This window comes from Carassius gibelio, chromosome B5 (assembly GCF_023724105.1).
Source record: "Carassius gibelio isolate Cgi1373 ecotype wild population from Czech Republic chromosome B5, carGib1.2-hapl.c, whole genome shotgun sequence".
Classification (NCBI taxonomy): domain Eukaryota; kingdom Metazoa; phylum Chordata; class Actinopteri; order Cypriniformes; family Cyprinidae; genus Carassius; species Carassius gibelio.
Genome location: NC_068400.1, coordinates 37593046 through 37612902, shown reverse-complemented (window position 1 = coordinate 37612902; position 19857 = coordinate 37593046). Strand labels below are relative to the sequence as shown.

The following is a 19857-nucleotide window of genomic DNA, read 5'->3' as shown; positions in this document are numbered from 1 at the left end:
GATCTGTATATAAAACATAAATATACACAAGACAATATTGGACTTTCTAAAGACTAAGTGTAAGTGGTATGGCCCAGAATCTCTTAATAACGCAGACTAATGGCTTTGAATTCTTGTCTGATAAACTCATAAATGCGCAGACACTCGGGGTTCAGTAATAGCTTTTATTTTTGAGTCTCTTTTAGTCCAAGCTAAAATGACAAAAATGGCTTGTTTGGTAAGGGCTTTGCCTTTCAGAAGATTTAATGACAAAATAACCATCAATCGGCCATAGCTTTTCCACTTATTTCATAAAGTGTTATGACTCTGTAACCATTTTTAAAATGTAACATTTAATTGGGACTGTCTGTTTCTATTTCTCCAAGAAAACAAATGCAAAAAAGAAGATTAGACTATATAATTATACTATAGTGTATTATATCTAAACATTGTTCTGCTTTCAACAGAAATGGTAAACATATACTGTTACTGTGCTATATGCATGTACAGCTGCAGTTTCATTTGGTGATCTTTTTTGCAACTGAAATTGAATTCCCCTCCAAAAGTGACATCCCACATGTATGCTTACATAGTCTCAACAACAGCTACATGTTTTGGCTTTACAGTAAATCTTTAAAATAATAATAATAATAACAATAAGGCAACTTAAAGTTTTTAGTTGTTTCTGTGTGCGAGAAGTAAAGTTGTTTGTAATAATAACTACGAGTAATATTGTGTTATTGCATAGGAAATGAAGCCAACTCGTAAAAAAAACCCCATTTCAAACAAACATGTAACTGCTCAAAAAATGAGCTTGATGAGATTAACTGTTACAGTGTACAGTATTTATAATCATTAAAGGGGTCATATCATGCTTTTTCAAATACTTTTTTTTCCCTGAGGTCCACTTACAATGTTAATCAAGTTCTCTGCATCGAAACAGTCCTAATTAAGTTTGTCATGACCATTTCCGGCCCTTGATTTTGCTGCTGTGCCTTTAAGACATTCAGACACCATCTTGATATTACATTTTCTGCTGGGCCAATTTCCCCTTACATTTCCTAATAATCCTAGGAAAGATAAAGGATTTTCAGGTGCTCCACAATGTATGTTTAATACTGTAAAGGTACAGTGCCTTTTTGTCATACACTTAATTTAATTTAATGCAATATGCATTTTCGGTGATATGACCCCTTTAATTTAAGTATTGCACTGAGAATACAAAAATGCACTCCACTAAGCATAGTACCATAATTCAATGTTCATAGTGCTCCCAGTGTGTTGCTGATTGGTCAATAAGCTGATGGAGTTATATCTAAGGTGTCAGAGGGCATTGGATTAAAAACTAAAGGCATTTCTAAAGCGAAGCATGCTGTATATAATGAAATCTGTAAATGACTAGGGTAACTAAACCAAACTTGACTAGACCCTGATATAGATCTTTTATAACCAGTACAATTGTATGGAATAAATCTGTCATTGTCCGTTATGACAAACGTAAAAGATTAACCAAATTGTTGCCATAGCTCAGTACGCTTGCCATTTAGAAAGACTTGTTGTTGAAAAGCAAGTAGCTTTAAAGCTAGTTTACTGTAGAGGTGCAATGTAGCTGTTACGCATTTGCAGTGGTACTGGCTTTCTGTGAGAGTGCTTCTGTGGCTCTTGTCGCATCAGTGCTGGTTGAGTTATAAATAAATACAAATAAAAACAACAGATTCATTTCACTGGCTACTATTTGGTCACCAGTATCTAATGCGAAATATAAGATTTGACTTCCCTCTCTCTCACCCAGACACACACTCTCTCTCATCGGCTAACTCTGGTCACTTTGGCTGCTCCTTGAGTTGCTCCTTCAGGACACCAGTCTCTGTGGCTCTCCACACATGCAGGGCACTGCTGGAGGTGAGGAAGAGGAAGAGGATGAAGGCTATGGGAAAGCCCACAGTGTCCACCATACCTCCTGCCAGGGCACTAAAACTCAGTTTCCCCAGGACCTCCAGTGTGGCCAGAAAACTGTAGTGGGTGGCCTGGACATAGACAAAGATAGAGAGGGAAATACAGAAAGTCATTTAGCATTAACCTTTGAGAATTTGTGGGATTTTCTCAAGAACAATGAAAAAGGGACAGTACAGTATTTATATAGGAAGAAAGGGAGATGTGTTTTGCTGTAAGGCTAGATTCAGATGTTACCCGTGTGAGAAACAAGCCATTCATCAAATCGCTAATTTATGAAATATTTTCAAATCCTTTAAAGGTCCTGCATTTAATTATCCAAGTGATCTTTATATTAAGATGCACTCATTTTAAATATCTGCCCAAAAAACCAATGTTTTCATGCTATGGCTGATAAAGAACTCAACTCATATTACAATTCCACATTATTTTGCTTAAATCATTGAAAAAGAAAATATATTTAAAAAAAATCACGTTAAATAATACAAGCAAATTTAGACATCACAACATAATAATTTTACGTTTTGTTAAACTTAAACTAAAACTCATAATCTTTTCCACTGACTGAAAATTTGATGAAAAAAAAAATGCCTTAGTAACTAAACGTAAACTAAAATTAAATTATTTAGAATTATAAATTAATATATCAAAGCTAAATACAAATACACGAACTTTAGGTAAACATTAGATGACGAAAGATAAGCCGTAAAAATAGGGAAAATTATCAAGCACAATAAAATATGTAAATTAAATTCAAATAAACATGCAAAGTTACAAAAAGCTACAAATTTCTCTAATATTGTCCGATATACACTGTGGTTACCTAATTTAAATATCATTGCCCTTTTTGTCTTCATAGGACAGAACAATCATATATAGTTTGGAAACAACAGCAATAAAAACTCGCTTTCGACCTTTCACATGCGTTACCTTTCAAAGCAACTGATGACTTTTTAACATGATACTTATTTATCAATTTTTTACTTTGCCTCACATCAAAACAATTCCAACAGGAGGATCAAAGAGCAGTCTGAATCCCTTGTCTCTCCTGTCTAGACGCCAGAGACCGTCTCCATACTCTAAGCACACAAGTTGGGAAAGCAAAGCCAAGTCCATTCCTTCACATGGCCCCAGCACTAAAGTTAAGTGAAGTACCTTTATTCCGACAAACTTGTTTAAGGTGTTCAGTTTCTCCCTCTAGGGCCTTTTCACAAACATTCACAGTATCAGTTTTCAGTCGGCTGAAACCACCTTAAAACAAACACACACAAACACACACAAGCTGCTCTTGCTACGGTATGTATGTCATAGGAACATCTGAGTTAACCTACAGTTTACAATCCTCCTCCTGATTATTTTCCTCCGAATGTGAATCTGAAGTTTTTAATTGCTTAGAGACCAGGGGAAAACATACACTTATTATATACTTATTATATACTCTCAATACTCCTATTGTGTAATGAGTTTCATTAGTGCCATTAATTCAGCACGTATTGAGCTGATGGAGTGACAAATAGCTGAGAGAGCAGTGAAAGATCACATGCAAGCAGCGCAGGCCCATTTAAACAGGACAATACAATCATGTCAAAGATGAACGAGGGGATGAAACGAGAGAACATGGGAGGGGAGAGATATCTATGAACAGTGAGAACAACATTTTATCATTTAGGAAACACGTAAATAAAAAGCATGAACAAATGAACTAACAAGGAGAGAAATTAGGCAACACAAGATTAGTGGGAGAAAATAGGGAGCTGATTGTTGTGAAGAATAGAGCTGGTATGGATGGACTGTTTAATGATAGACAGATAAGATGTCTTTACAGTGTAAAAGTGACACAGAAGCAGCAGCTAATGCACCTTGCATAAGTTTTGTTTTGGAAACTATATGAATTACAAGAAGCAAGAAATGTTAAATACATCTGCTGCTTTCTTCCCATGCACCTACAAAACAAGACATTGATTAGGCTACTTCTAACATTTGCAATGTAAGTCATCTTTGTCTGTACAGTAGATTTGCAGCATGGAAGACATAAACACTATTTGTATAAACAGTTGTATAATTCTCATATATTATTGTAAACATAAAAAAATTAACATTAAAATAACTATTTCTGAATAATTATTTCTAAATAACTATATATTTCAGACACATAAAAAAAAAAAAAATTAAAATACATAATTTTCTGGTGCTGGCCTGACTGGCCACCATATATATATATATATATATATACACATATTTGTTTTTTTTTTAAATAAATTATGTTATTTAACAAGGATGCATGAAGCTGAAAAAAAAAGTGTTTAAAAAGGATTCCATTTCAAAAATCCTAGGGAAAAGTCTGACTGTTTCCACAAAACTATTACGCAGCACAACTGTTTTCAAGATTAAAAATAAGAAGAAAGGTCCCTTGAGCCCCATTTCTACACATTAGAATTTCTGAAGGGTGAAGGATCACGTGACTCTTGGAGTAATCTCAAATTTAAAATATATAGCAATAGAAAATAGTTATTTTAAATTGTAATAATATTTCACAATATTACTGTTTTACTGCACTTTAGATCAAATAAATGCAAATCTTAGTGAGCATAAGAAACCTCTTTAAAATATCTTTAAAATAAATCTTACTAACAACAAATGTTCGGACGGTAGTGTTACGAAAAAAAGTGAAAGTGGTACTGTTGTGACCTTCTTGAGAAGAAAATGTAGAAGATTTGGGAACAGGGTTCGGGAAATAACACAAATCAGTTTCAAACTCGCATTGCTCACATGAGCACCATAATTTAATGTGTCAGTGCATGTGAAATAACCACTGGGCTACTTTACAACCAAAGATATAATCTTGACAAATTAAAAAAAAAAAAAAAAAAAAAAAAGAAGTCAAATCTAAAAATGTGAATATACTTTCTGATGCATATGCTTTGTAGGTGATTGATGAGTTGAAATGGGGTTGACGTGTAGAGCTAAAGAGTGTGAAAACTGCTCAGCTCTCTAAGTGGAGCTATTGACTGACAGATAAATGAGCTTTTGACTGCTGTGATGTGCTCACGTATGTGGCAGACAGGAAACACTCTCAGGCTTTCTGCAGCTCACTGCCTGTTGTGAGACTCTACCTGTCAACAACCAGCAAAAACTGGAAGATTCATGTTTTGTTGTCTTCAGAGTCTGACTGTTGAAACTGAAGAGAAACACAATACATTTGTCACGCGGTTGACCTTAGGTGAACACGTGTGATGCCGTTAAGCAGTTTGCTCTGATCTGTCAGGAAGCATGAAGAGCTGCGGTCAGTTGAAGAGGGTAACGTGTGATACCTGTATGCTCTCCTCGGCTCTCTGTGTGCAGTTCATCATTGTAGTGAACGTCAGAGTGGTGATGAGACCCGCTATGAAATGCTGCAAACTCAGACTCAGCACTGCCATACCTGAGGGAGAAAGACACAAACCAAATTAATACAACACTGCCCATTGCAGCGTTTTCTTGTCTTTAAATTTGAATTTGTGACTTTGAATTTACATACTGCAAGGTAAAATGCACAATGTCTCTGAAATAATCGCACTGAAGTTGTTAACAAGAAATCAGGCCTGTGGAAAGAGGCTGCTCTTGTTGCTGGATGTTCTGGTGCTCAGCCTAAAATTACTATCTAAATGCTCAAAGAGGGTCTAAAATTATTTTTCCTACACATTTCTGAAATTTGGAATTGTAAAATACCTGACGGACGGGCTGGGGGCACCAATAATCCTCTGACAGCCAAATATATCTTTCTTTTGTCCAATTTGGTAGACTAAAGCAGACAGTTACTGAAATGCATGTGAATTATCTCACTGGAAGGCATGCTGTAACAAACACTGTGACAAATTTCAAACAAACAAATTACTATTTTTCATGACTGATCACCGTGTTAGCATGCTGTGCTGAGCAATAAAATTGTGAAAGGTAGCAGAAGAACAAAACAGTCGGACGCAGGAGCCCCAAAACAAAACACGTCATCTCCAAGTTTTTTTACCTACGTTTTTTTAACCGTTCTGAGCAAATCAGTGCAAAATGACCACTAGCCATTCCTTCTTGTTGTTTGTTGATATGTCTGTTTGAAAACTTTTTTTGCAAAGTCAGAAAGAATGCACTGACATGACAGAAAACAAGAAATTGTGAGAATTTTTAAGCGTATTAAGAGTGATGGTCTTCTGTCTTATAGTGTGTTTTTACTCATACTCAACTCTGTCATACTCATGTTAGAAGAAACAAAACTTGCTAGTTATTAAACTGAGCTCTCCCAGACTATTATTTATGCAGACAGAACCATGTCAGACACTCAAATCTGACTCTACACGATGTCGCTCAGGATTCTAGTGTCTTTTTGGCCTTTTTGAAGCTGATTATTTAATTCACAGTAACGTCCACCCAGAGCATGAGACAGACGGTCTACCATTAATGCCTCTAAAAATCATGAATCTCAAATCAATCATTACCAGCAGCCCATTTGCCTGTTCATGAAGCTTTCACATCCAGCTCCATCTGAATTATTCACTGGAAATGTTTAGTTCTGCCTAACAAGACTTCTCCATTACTTACCCAGGAACCACAGGAAGGAAAATCAGCTCTTCTGAGGCATCCAGTCTCATACAATATTGAAAAATATTTTCTGCAGAACTTTATCTTTTTTTTTTTTTTAAGGGGGGTTAGATGGGGTACAGAGTTGCTTTGTTCCGTTTCGTTTGGGAGAGCGGCAGAAAGAAAGACGGGGAGAGAGAGAGAGAGAATAAGAAAGACAGAGAGATGAGGGAGTTGTCAAACAGAAGCTCGCTGACAAAAACATCTTGACTAAAAAGCCACGACATCCTAGGGAAGAAGTAATACAGTGGCAAAAAATACTGAGTAAAACAGCTAAAATGCAAGTTTCCCCCATTTCCTTTTTTTTCATTTTCATTAAATAAACATTCAAAGCACCTGTGAGAGAAAGAGACGGCACATGAAAAAAAGAGAAACAGGCAGAGGGTTTGAATATGGGTTTATTCATTTATCAAAGTGAGCCGTGAGAATACTCAAGGTAAAATAGAGTCGGCTTCTGCAGACAGAAACAGAAACGCAAATCCACTTAAGCAAGTTGAACCGGGGAGAAAGTATGTTTGACATAACTTCTGTATGATCACTTCTATACAGCTCATGCATAAAATGTTGCATGAATTGTGCTGAATCCAAGTACTAGGACTATGAAGACGGTTAACAGAACAGATCTACAGGAGTCTTACAGAAGATTCATCAAATAAAAGTTCAAGATAATTTTTCAGAAAAGAGAGAACGTTGATCTAAGGTTCGATCAATACTGAAAGTTCGGCTTTGATTAGATATCAGCTTCTGGTACTTGGTTTTTATATTAAAGCAGACACCTAAGGCAACAAATAAAGAGCCTTAAGCAACCAATGAAATACAATTTCCTATTAAATGTGACCATTTTTCTCTCTTTTTAATGAAAAAAAAAAACTAAATAATCTTTAAATATTATTATATTTGCATAGTATTTTCTTATACATACATATTATTTATAATAAATAAATAAATAAATAAATATATAAACCATTCTCCAATTGTCATGTAAGTACCAAAAAAGTTTCTGCCATTGTCATTTGATGATCTTAATGTTAGCAAAAAAATAGTTTACATACATGTTGAGCTTTGATGATAATTAAATTCTGTTGTACAAATATTGTAAATGTCTTGTCCTACCCATCTGGATTTATTTATAGTTAAATCACCGAATAGCTTTTTTTTTTTGTTATAATCTAAAAAAATAAACCTTTGACTTTTTTTTTTCTGATCTAACCACAGTGAGATGAGCTCTATACTGGTCTGAATGACATACATTTTAATACTCTCCCTTTTCATCACATGCTGTTGTTTAATGCAGCATTTAGAGTTTTATTCACACCTGTTTACTCTGCAAGGTGCTGAAATGGACACTTTAGCCTGTCAGTGGAAAACACTGGAAACCAGAGACGGTGCAATGGATGCTTAAATGCAGGAGAACAGTAGAAAGCTCAAAAGAGAACAGGTCAGTTTCACTTCTATATATATATATATATATATACATGAATACATACATACATACATACATACATTCATACATACAGGTGAGCTATCTGGCTATGAACAAACTGTACCCACAAGACAGGCAGTAATAAACCATTAAAGCATAAAGATGAGCAGTACCTTATTGAATTACAAAATAAAACAAGTCTGCACTTATAATGTTGGTCCAATACCATGTTTGTATACTTTAGTGTGTACAAGTATGTGCATTTCTCACCTTTCATCAAGGGCGAAGGCTCCAGCACTACAAGGAGTGAGCTCTGGAAGACCATGCTGACAGTCCGCATCATAAACACACGTCTCATTAGCATGCCAATACTGAGGACATAAAAGATAAAAGACAGATAGTTCAGTTTATGTTTTCTCAAACTCCACAAATATGCAATATAATGTAATTTCATGTCATGTTATATATAGCACAGTTCAATTTTGTTTTAAGAACGTAATACTATTATTTGTTGGGGACACATTCAATTAATCCAAAGTGAGAGGGAAAGACATTTATAATTTTACACACATATATATATACCTTTTCTACACAGTTTTATTGTATAAATTAGAGTATCAATTTTTATTTATTAAAAATTCGGAAAAAAATATAGGAAGCAGTTTTCAACTGATAATAAGAAGAAATGTTTCTTAAGCACCAAATCAGCACTGTAGGCTGGAGTAATGCCTGCTGAAATTTCAGCCTTGCCAGCACAGAAAAAATGCATTTTAAAAATATATTAAAATAATATTTAAACACTGTAATAAAGTTTCATAAATATTACTGTTTTAACTGATTTCTGCACAAATAAATACAGTCTTGGTGATCATTATTTCTTACCAACCATAAAAACTTTAATGGTAGTGCAATGTAATAGAACATCAACAAGACTAAATATATTTTATTACAGCAAACTAAAGGCGATGTAGGACTTTAATGAGGGTCAAACACACAGATCTGCCACACTGAGACAGAAAAACACTCCTGTACACATGCTCACATGCAGTGCGTTTGCTTGCACACTCTAATTGATTCTCTATTAACAGTTAAGTATCCCTCAGGGAACTTCCTTTACGACATAATCAATAGCACGCCAAGATCCACAGCCATGGGCTGATTAACCCCTGCTAATTAGTGACCATCACACACCTCAATTTCTCCCAGCTCCAATCAGAACACCCGGAGGGCCCTGTCAATCAAACACAGAGTCTGGAATTTCATATTTAATATTTTTAATCATTAACACATATTAGTTTGACTCTTTCTTAAGGTTGTAAAAATTGTGTCTTTATATAAAGTCCTTTCCCTGTGAGTAGACTCTGAGGCCTCTGACAGAGAAAGCGAGTCGAGAAAGAGAGAAGGAGATGTGGGTAAAGGTCAACTGGACTTTAAGAGAAGAGTAAGGAATCATCTGTCATCTTAAACCAGCCTTTTAGATCTAGATGAACCCAGTCAACAACAGCAGCCGGTCAGACAGAAAGCCAATCTGCCATCATTCTCATGCAAACACTCTCCCTGCATCCACTCAATAACACTCTTTCATATTTCACTCAGATGAGAGGAGAGAGAGAGAAAGAGAGCTGTAAGAAAGACAGACAGTCTTAAAGAGGAAAACGAGCAAGTCAGAGAGCGAGAGAGAAGGGTGCGAGAGATTGAAAACGAGTCTAAAACAGGCGTATCACACGAGCAGTTTGCCCGATAAGATTCGTACTCTCAGATTGCTGATGGCGATCATTGTATGGGGGTCAGTTTTCGGCCACTCAAGCATTTCAGATGGGACCGGGATAAGTGTCCAAATTAGCTTTTAGTGGCCCTGAACAGACAACGGCAGAAACCCGATCTGTGGGAAGCAAGGCCTGAATGCACGACTGTGTCGAATGAACGAGCTCCCTGCGTGTGAAACTTTACATTCCTCCCCATTCACTGACACTGCCTTTAGCATAGAGAAGGAGAAAGAGACCAAAAGAGAGAGGAGGAAAAAAAGAAGATGAAGGTACTAGAGAGAGAGGGAGAGGTTACAGAGAAAGGAAAAGAAAGAGAGAGTGAGAGAAAGAGAGGTAAGAAAAATTTGATCAGATATTTAACTCAGATTGTGATTTTATAAGTCCCACTCACCTTTTCTGCACAGAATTGATGCACTGCCTGAACAGTGCAAGTTGTGATTGTTTGGTTATTTGCTCGGACGCAAATTTAAAAACTGGACATCTCCATTAAATTCTGGGTTAGAAAAGTTTGTTCGTATTCAAATTATCTTTCAAACTAAAATATCTTTATCAAAAAAATCTTTAAAAATGCCTTATTATGGAAAATGCTAAATGTTTAGTTTCCATAATAATTCTAATAAACTGATTTGATGATCAATAAATACTTCTTGATTGGCAGTGGCTATTTGCATCAAGTGTAAATAGCGATAAAGGCAATGGATTCTATTTGCACTAAGTGAAAATAGCAGTATTTTCTTAGTAATATGCTATTTACACTAAGGGCCAGATGTTTTGGCTTCCGCCAGTGCAAACTATCTTATGCCGTTAAAATAGTGCAGTCAGGATTTACTAAAGATGCGCAGTAAAGAAATAGCTGGAAAAGGCGTGGGTACAGTAAATTTTTGCACCTGACATTACTGAATATGCATTTGTGGAAGTTTACCTTTTAGAAGCTAAATTTATGGGAGAAGAGTATTAAAATGAATCACACAACGCGATTTACTAACATTTGCACTCGTCAAATTACTGGTATTTGTGGCATTATTTAACAAACAAAAAAAGCATGTCTTAAAGCAGGTGGTAATTGGGGAGATTGCACTGGTTATATTTGAAATGATCTGGATGTGTATGTGTTCTTTAATGTGCACACTGTAAAGCTAATTTGCCCTGTTTAGTAAATCTGGCCCTAACGGCAAATACATAGTTTTCTATTAACACTATATTAATATAGGAGGAGTTTCTGCTAATTTTACTACTTATTGCATATAGTGGCAATTATCTGCACCTCAGTGTTGTAGTAAATTATAAAACATTATGCAATTACAACATATTAGGTGTAAATTATCATTGTAATTCAAATTTTTATATGCATGCTACCATATTGGGACAATAAAGCCCTCCCTACACCTACTCGATCCCTACCCGATACTTCATTTTCAACTTAATTTTTATTGAAAATAAATACCTTTCTGATGTGATTTGAGATTTGAAAAGGGAGGGGAAAAAATCTATGACAAAAGGTGGATTTGAACCTGGGTCTATTGCATTAAAAAGACTACGGCACGCACTTTACCATCTATAGCACTGTACCAATGTCGTGGGCAGAGTTAGTATAAATAGCCAACAAGACGGGCTATTTGCACTTGTGAAACAGACACTCCATTCCTGTTATTATAAATCTTGAAAATATGTGCTGCTTATAAATGTCTTTACTGTCACTTTTGATCAATTTAATGCATATTTGCTAAAAAGAAGTATTCATTTCTTTAAAACATAAGTCTAACTGACTCCAAACTTTTGGACAGTAGTATATATAAATGAAAGAAAAATGATCTGTGGTCCAAATGAAAATCGATCCGTGGTCCTGCATCACCTCACTAATACTTGTTTAGATAGTTAAAGAATTTCTCTCAGTCTTTTAATAGACCAACATTACATCAGTTTAATTAAAGTACACATCAATGTAAGTGAACCTCATGTGATGCATTCCAGTGGTTTGTAAAACTGCATTAAAATGCATGTTGTTTCATTGTGCCATAAGGTAAAGCAAACCAGCCTGAAGAAAATGGCAATTGTCCAGTATGAAGAGTTTCATTTCACTTTAAACTCAGATACATGACTGGATGTCTGCCCTCAAGTCTGGAATGAAATAAAGACAGAACCACTGCACATGTCTTTCTCCAAAATCCTCTTCCTTGTGCCACTAACAAGTGTGTGGGCCTTTGAGGAAGATTCGCATGCGACTGCTCTTGGAACGGTTAGTCAACCAAACTCCCATCTTAACTATTACAAAACATAACTGGTAAAAAAGGTCTCAGATCGGTAGACAAGGGCGACGTATCAGCAACAAGTACATCTCTATTCAACCTTTATGCATCCTGGAGGCCTTTCAGCTCACACCTGAGCCTGCTTTACTCTCAGCTCCCACAAAAGGCTGTGTTTACTTTCATTACTATCTCTCTTTCTATCTCTCAGACACACTCTCGATCGCTTTCTCTCCTTCTTTCGCGCCTGGGGCCAAGATGGGTGGAGAGATGTAGTGAGAAAACACTGAGAAAAAGAAAAGGGACGCGTTTCTCTCACAGAGAGATGGTGGGCTACAGAAACCGATAACGCGAGAGGGGGCATAGAAAAAGGTGTAAGGAGAAATCCAAAGAACAAAGTCTTCCAACACCATTCCTGCAATATTAATAGCAAAGCGTGACTTGGCTGGAAACGGTGTTGCAGCTAGAACGGACTCAGTTTCACCATCGTTTTATTACCGAAAAAAACAAAACACACTCCCTACCTGTACTGAGAGAGCAAGAATCCCCCGATTGATGAGCCGCAGATGGAAAAAGCCATGGCAACCACCCCATTCCACACCCCGAGCTCTCTGGCCGTCATGTGGTGGTCCAGCAGGAAGAGAGGAAACATGGTGATAGCCCCCTGTTCACCTGTTCAGAAAATATGAGGTTACATCAGCACATACACACTCAGTTCAACCAATGTAAATGCTCTTTCAGATAGACAGAACAAGAAGACCAAGAAAACGGAGCAGATTATAGAAAAAGTGCTGGATTTTTATCAAATTGCGTCAGACTTTTCTCAAAACTGGTGTTCCACAGGTCACAACACAAACTTAGTCGAAACAAAACACTTGTTATCCGAGTATGGAAAAAAAAAAAGTGTCATAACCTGAGCAGAGGCCACGTTTTTTCACACTTGAGTCCTTACCTTCCAGACACTTTTTTTCTGAACGTTTGCCACTTAAACCCAGACAAATGTGATAAAATCAAAAGCTGCCAGTGAAAATGCTGCGCAGAGTCCTGCGTCGCTGCATGATAGCGGGTGCACAGAGGCCTCGGTAACCCGCCACCGTGTATTATTTAACGCCATTGTCATTATTTATGGAGGCTGCCTTCAGTTCGACAGCGAGACAGCCCGCTGACTGACAGCTCTGAGACCGCCGTCAAAAAGAAACTGCGCTTCCGGGGTCCCCGGGATGAAACCGGTGAGAAACAAAAACAGAAAATCAAATCAAAAATCAGACGCTTCTGTCGGAGTTCTGCTACGGTCGCTGACAGCGCCACGTGAGCGCTTTGACATCGCTTTCTTTGAGGGGGATTGAGTCTGACAGTAGAACTAAATTTGTAAAGGATGTTGTAAAGTCTGTAATGTGGTGGCAACAATGAACAATGGGACTCGTTTTTCACATTCAGCGCATCTTTTCTTCCTATAAGGCAGCTATGCCACTTAGGTCCAGTGCGTTTAAGTAAATAAGGATGCTGTTTTACATAATTATGAACACATAGAGCCAGTCACTTTCACTTTGTTTGTACAAAGAGCATTAAGAACTGATTTGACTAATGTCAAACACCCTAATCCTTAAGAAAATTTGACAAGGTTTCAGCATAACCATAACTCACTTGAATTAAGAACTCATTACCATAATAAAATCACAGTAACAAAGGCTTATAAACTACACTTAACTCTTATATTAATAACACTTTTATTTAAAAATGTTTTAAATAAATAACTATTTAAATATCCTTATGATTATTCATTATAGAACAACAATATATGGATTTCCACTAAAATACCACAATAAATACAGTCAAAAATGTATGTAAATGAAACACAGCAGAATAAATAGTGTACATTGTGTGAACATGGAGTTGTAAATGTATACAAAGCACCAAAGATGATCAGTGAACAGCTCAGATGCTGCTGATCGTCTCGTATGCGCAGCTAGAAATGCGCTTCAGCATTCTGCCTCGGTTTTTTTTTTTTCTTCTACGCTGCTTCAAACTAATTATTTTTTAAGCAGGGATTGAAAACAAACAACAAGGCTGCTTATTTATGTCTATAAATAATCTCAGAGCAACAATTGTCCATTTCACATGGGATTTCATTAGACATCCACAAAAACACAGTGGAGGAAAGCAGAGAAGGGGAGGCACTGGGAGGAGAAAGAGAGAGAGAGAGAAGAGATGCTGTATCAGTTCACCTCGGTTAACAACGATAGATAATGGGGAACAGATGAAGACAAAAATGGACAACAGATTCAGGATGGTTGTCCAAAGGATAACGGTACTAATTACTAATGGAACGGTACTAATTATTTACATGCAATTACAATGAATGAGGACAGGAGCTTTCAATTCTCAAAAAGGAAGCACAAGCACCATAAATTAACAGTAGCTCACATGATTTATAATAGTTTGGTGTGATGGACAGACTAAAAAGTGATTTACTGAGATCTTCCCTTCCAGTATGGTGTTAACTGTCAGTGATCTGAATTTGAAGACCAGCCTGATCCATCAGCAAATCGAGACCGGTTTTGTAAGTGGGATAAACTGGTTCACTAGAAATACTGAAGTCTAATTTTCACTCAAAATATAGCAAATAACACCAAACTCATGAACACCGCAGATCTCTCAACGAAGAATTTCTGTGAATATTGATTTACATTTCAGTCTGCACAATACAGTGGATAAATCAAATGGACTACTTAAAAAAGAAAAAAACTTTTTTAAAGCTTGACATCTCCAGTTTTCACTTGTTTTTATTGCATTAAAAAGAAAGTCCATGATATTCTCCAAATATTCATGTATTGTGTTCCACAGGAAATAGAAAACCATACAGCTTTGGAGCAGCATGAGGATGCAATTCAATGAAACACCACCTCAACTAAACTTCAAAAGTGTTAGAGATGCTGACTAAAACCAGCACTGCGATACGTCTCAAAGTCTCAAGTCCTCATCATGGGAACAGCCTGAGGAACCCGGACCCCTCCCAGGTCACAATGCTGTGTGTATCTGCATCTGTGTGTACTTGAGCAGGTTACACAACTCCATTGTAAATGCTCCTCAACCAACGACAAGCCCCTACCAAGTCTCTACGGACCTCTGAGGTTAGAATCCGCAAAGGTCTAGGTTATTCCCTTTACATTCTGGGACACAATGACATAATTGTTTGGACGAAACAAAAGCATTGAGAACTATCACTTGCACCGTTAACTATGTGAATGCGAGCGAAGATACAGTGGTATGGAAAGGGAAAGGAGATGCATCCTATTCAAAGTGTCATTACTGTAAGCTCACATATCTAAACAGAATGCGTTTTAATGTTCACACCCGAGTTACACAATGGTCCAGACAATGGGGAAACAATTTAGGTCAACTAAAAGACATCACATACTTTACTTATCTTCTTTCTTGGATTTCTGTGTTCTCCATCATTCTCTACTCACATGTTTTCTCATCATACCCTATGCCCCCTGCACCCCACCATCTCTCTCTCTCTCTCTTTCACTCTCTCTTATAGTTGACCATGTGGTGGGTGTTCATTAATTCATCCCCCCTGCAGTCCTCTGCGTTCCCTCTGGAAAATATTGGCCTCCTGCTCGCGTCACCCCTCCATCCCCCCCGCATGCCCCTCCGTTCCCTGGCCCCTGCTGTGCGGGACAGAGGGAGGGCAGCATCAGGCGATATACATGTGTGTATGAGTGTGTGTTATGTATATATACAGTTGGAGAAGGACAGTGAAAGACAGAGAGACAGAGCAAAAAAGTTGCTTTCTACTCCCATAGAGAATCCATCTTTAACCCCCAGAAGAACACTCCCGCCTCCAGCTGGACTCTTCCCAGGGAAGCTCCACGTCTGGCTCAATCCCAGCCTCCTCCATCCCGCCACTGTCCCCCCATCACCCTTTATCAACGCTTGGCCTGAGAGAACCTATATATAACACATTTTGGTAACAACCTGTGATGTGATAGAGGTACTACAGTAGATGGCATGCAACGTTGTGATTAATTTGTCATCTTACACAATATTCTACAATCCAATAAACCTTGCAAAAAAACTGGAGTAAATAACAGAAAACTTTAGTTTGTGAATTCCTATGTAATATTTATTATCACACAAAACAAGCAATAAAAGTAAAAACGACCATATAAAGGCATGGTGGATTCTAAGGACGGACAAAATATTATATATTCACCATAACCGTGCGTTAATAGTTTTAAAGTGATTTTATTGTTTTGTATTAATATTTATTGTTAAAAACCCAGCAAAATCAATACGTTTATTTTATTGAATTTTTTCTGTAAAAGTACAATCTCCTAAAATAAAAATAAAAAGTACTTAAATGTAAATGAGAAACAAAACAGCATTACATATTCATTCAAATTTTTTTTGGCTAGATTTTGATTTTTTTTTTTTTTTGAAAGTTGATTCTCTAGTTTTTTTGTTGTTTTTTACTTTAAGCATAGACTGCACAATGTACTATTAGATTTATGCAAAAAAGTTGAAAGAGATTTACAAAAAGAACAAAAAAAACTTTGTTTTTGTCAATGGAAAAAAGAAAAATAAACTTAATGCAGAACATATTCTCTGAAATAAGTACTAATATCTTATGCAAATTAATTTCAAGTAAATTCATATATTTTTTTAAAATGTTTATATATCTTTACTAAAAAGTAAAACACATACTGTTAAAGAAAATTATGTTTTGCATTGTACACTTTAAAGATGTTAGTGCATTAGTAAACTAATTTGCGTCATCCAAAGTGTTGTTTAATAGTGATTATGATGACAATCGGGGGAGAAACCTTATAAAACAGATTAATAAGGGGGGGTGCCACTTGTCCCGTCTGCTGAAGCTCATCCGATTACAGTGCCACCTCTCCCTCATTTGCCAGAGACACATACACATAACACACAAAGCTTGGTTTTCTGATTAAATTGTTTTGAACAAAATATAACACTCAAATGAAGCACAAACTAAATAATCTGACATAAGCAGTGCAGCACAAATGTCTAAATTCAGTTTTCAATGAAAATACCACAGACACAAAGAGACTCTAATCCAGACATAATCCCCTTCTGGTGCCAAACACAACATTCAGCTCATTGAAAGTGATTTATTAGCTGCTATTTATGTATATATTCCTGATTCAGATCATGTCACAGAAGTGAGGGTTGTGGTCAAACGCTGGTGCAAAGTTAAATGAAAGATTTCAATATCAGTTCCAGTACATAGACTCTGAACTGAACTGTGTAAACACACTGTGCATAATTTCCTGATGTTTACGGACTTCAGAGCCAATGAGAATAAGATGGCAGTAAGCATGGGAAAGGCCCAGATTGCCATCTTGTGGACAAACAACACACTACCATGACTTCGTTTCAAGTTCATGGTCATTCAAGGTAATTAATTAATTTTTTTTTAAAGTATAATTTTCCCGTCACCTCACTATTGTGATATTGTATAAAAACGTCACTTTCCTGGTAAAGAACATAAGGAATTACTGTATACTTGCTTGTAGTTGTCAGAGCACAGGAATAATTTTAAACATTTTCTTTTATTATTATATATATTTAAATATATTATGTACACACACACACATACTATTTTTAAAATAATAATACATTTAAAATAATTACACCTTTTTTATAAAGAAAGTGACATTTATTTGTACCATCAGAATAGTGGGGCTGAAAGAAAGTTATACATTCTTGGAAAAACCTGCATTATGAATTTATAAATTTTGCTGTTCTGTCTGGTGATGTAGAAATGACACTTTATGTATTTTTACTGTATGAATATAGTCAGTTCAGTACTCTACAATAGGTGTGTTTCAACTTGTTCAGCAAATTAGAGGGAAATGTAAATATACTTTAAGATCTCCAAATCATTTAACTCAATCTATCTGATGTTGAATTACGACAAATATCTCACCTAGCTTGTATGTGAGAACGTAGCACATCATCCATGGCGTTCCTGGCACAGACAAGAGCTTCCTCCACACCTTCCAGGGTTGCATCACATCCTTTGACCGTCCTTCTCCCTGTCCCCACACCGACTCTCCATCCAACACCGGGGCGCCCCACACGAACAGAGCAACACCACCGTAAACACATGCCAGCAGTGCGAACATCCAGCCCCAGCCTGCAACATCAATCACAGCCAAGAGCCCCCCTCCAGCAAACACAGAGCCAGCTTTATACCCCACCACCTGCACAGTGTTTCCCAGACCCAGCTCTCCCTGTCCCTTGAGCAGCCGCACGGCCGCTCCATCCACCGCAATGTCCTGCACTGATGCTAGCACGTTCATAGCGAGCAGAGAGCCTGCTACGGCCATGTACTGAACATTAGGTGAGATAGTAGCGCTCACCAAACAGGTGAGAGCCAGACCAGCAACTGTGCCCACTAACCAGCAGCGCTTGGTGCCAGTCCGGTCCACCAGAGGGGCCCAGAGTACCTTGAGCACCCAGGGGAAATAGAGGATTTTGGTGAAGCTGATGCGGGTGAGGGAGTGGCCAGCACCGCGCAGGTACACCGGGAGCAAAGAAGACTGCAGGCCATATGGAATGCCCTGGATGAAGTAAAGGAGACCCAGGAACACCAGTTTGTCGTTCATCATTGAGAAAGGTGGGTTTGGGGAGCCTCAGCTCATGGCTGTACTCTGTAAACAACACAAGTATAGTGTGTGACAGGGACTTGTTGACATAAGGTAACATGATGGTTTCTATTCAAGACAAAACATCACAACTAAATGCAGTGAAATTTTTAACTATTATATAACATCATGTTTTCTCAGTTGATTGATTACTGTACATTAATACAACTGTATAACACGTTTTCCGGAATGTAATGATGTTTAAACAATCTTATCTAATGCATACATTTAGTGCAACAGAATAAAGGCAGGTTTTCAAAAATCTTCCTATCATTTTGTTGAATTATCAAGGTTCAGGGTTTTTAAAGAGGATATTTTTTGGGGTCGTCTTTTTTTAATCAATCCATGAATCAGGAGATATTGTCAACACCCAGAAACATAGAAAATCCTTAAAAGAATGATAGGAATAAAACTTGAACGTTTGATGTGAGGAAGTGCTATTAAACGGAATATTTCTGACAATATATTTCTCTTATTTCTGCTTGGGGGAAAAAAACTCATTTCGAGAAAATGCCTATTTAAGATATTGTATCTGAAATCAGACGCAAATAGATGTGTAATAAAAGAAAAAATGAAACACGGTTCAGTGGATATATGTAATAATATAAACACACATCAATCTTGGATGCTTATTTTTCACTAGTTTGAAAGAAGACGTGTTATGGAATCAAAATAGACCAAATTTTTTAATTGACAAGTGCAAAAGGCTTTGCTAAGTGTCTTAACGTTACCATAAAAACACAAACTAGCATGGCAAAGAGTGTTGTGTGGTCATTCATTCATGACAGCTGGATATAACTGACATAACTAATGCAAGTCTCATCAGATACGTTTTATACACAATCTGCAAACTGCTAGATATTAAAATATAAATATTAGAGAATTACATATTCAAGAACGATTTAATTTAGTCATAAACAGTCCATTCTGTCACAACATGTTCTACTTGAGAGATATTAACAATTAGGATTAAGAACAACAGAAACTATGTAAATTGAAATGCACAAATAACACAATTCAAGTACAACAAATACCTTGCTGTATTTACAGGTAACGAACGTTAAATGTCTCCTTCACCCGCTGTGATCTATGCAGCATAACCTCTGTTTTCCAATCCTCGGTACTTCCGCGGGAGCGCTTGACGTCACGCGCTCTTTAAACCAATCACCAAACAGTCCTCGAGAGTGCTCACAGCCAATAGGCCA

General features: G+C 36.9%; 1 protein-coding gene across 1 annotated transcript; it reads right to left on the bottom strand.

Moving 5' to 3' along the window:
• Positions 1–150: 150 nt before the first annotated feature.
• Positions 151–19783, bottom strand: mfsd3 (major facilitator superfamily domain containing 3). The gene is made up of 6 exons (XM_052555989.1): positions 19687–19783; positions 17932–18658; positions 12497–12644; positions 8234–8334; positions 5244–5353; positions 151–2006 (listed from the first exon to the last, which is right to left on the bottom strand). The coding sequence occupies exons 2-6, from the start codon at positions 18614–18616 to the stop codon at positions 1803–1805; spliced, it is 1248 nt and encodes a 415-aa protein (XP_052411949.1). The 5' UTR covers positions 18617–18658; positions 19687–19783; the 3' UTR covers positions 151–1802.
• Between the last annotated feature and the right edge of the window lie 74 nt (positions 19784–19857).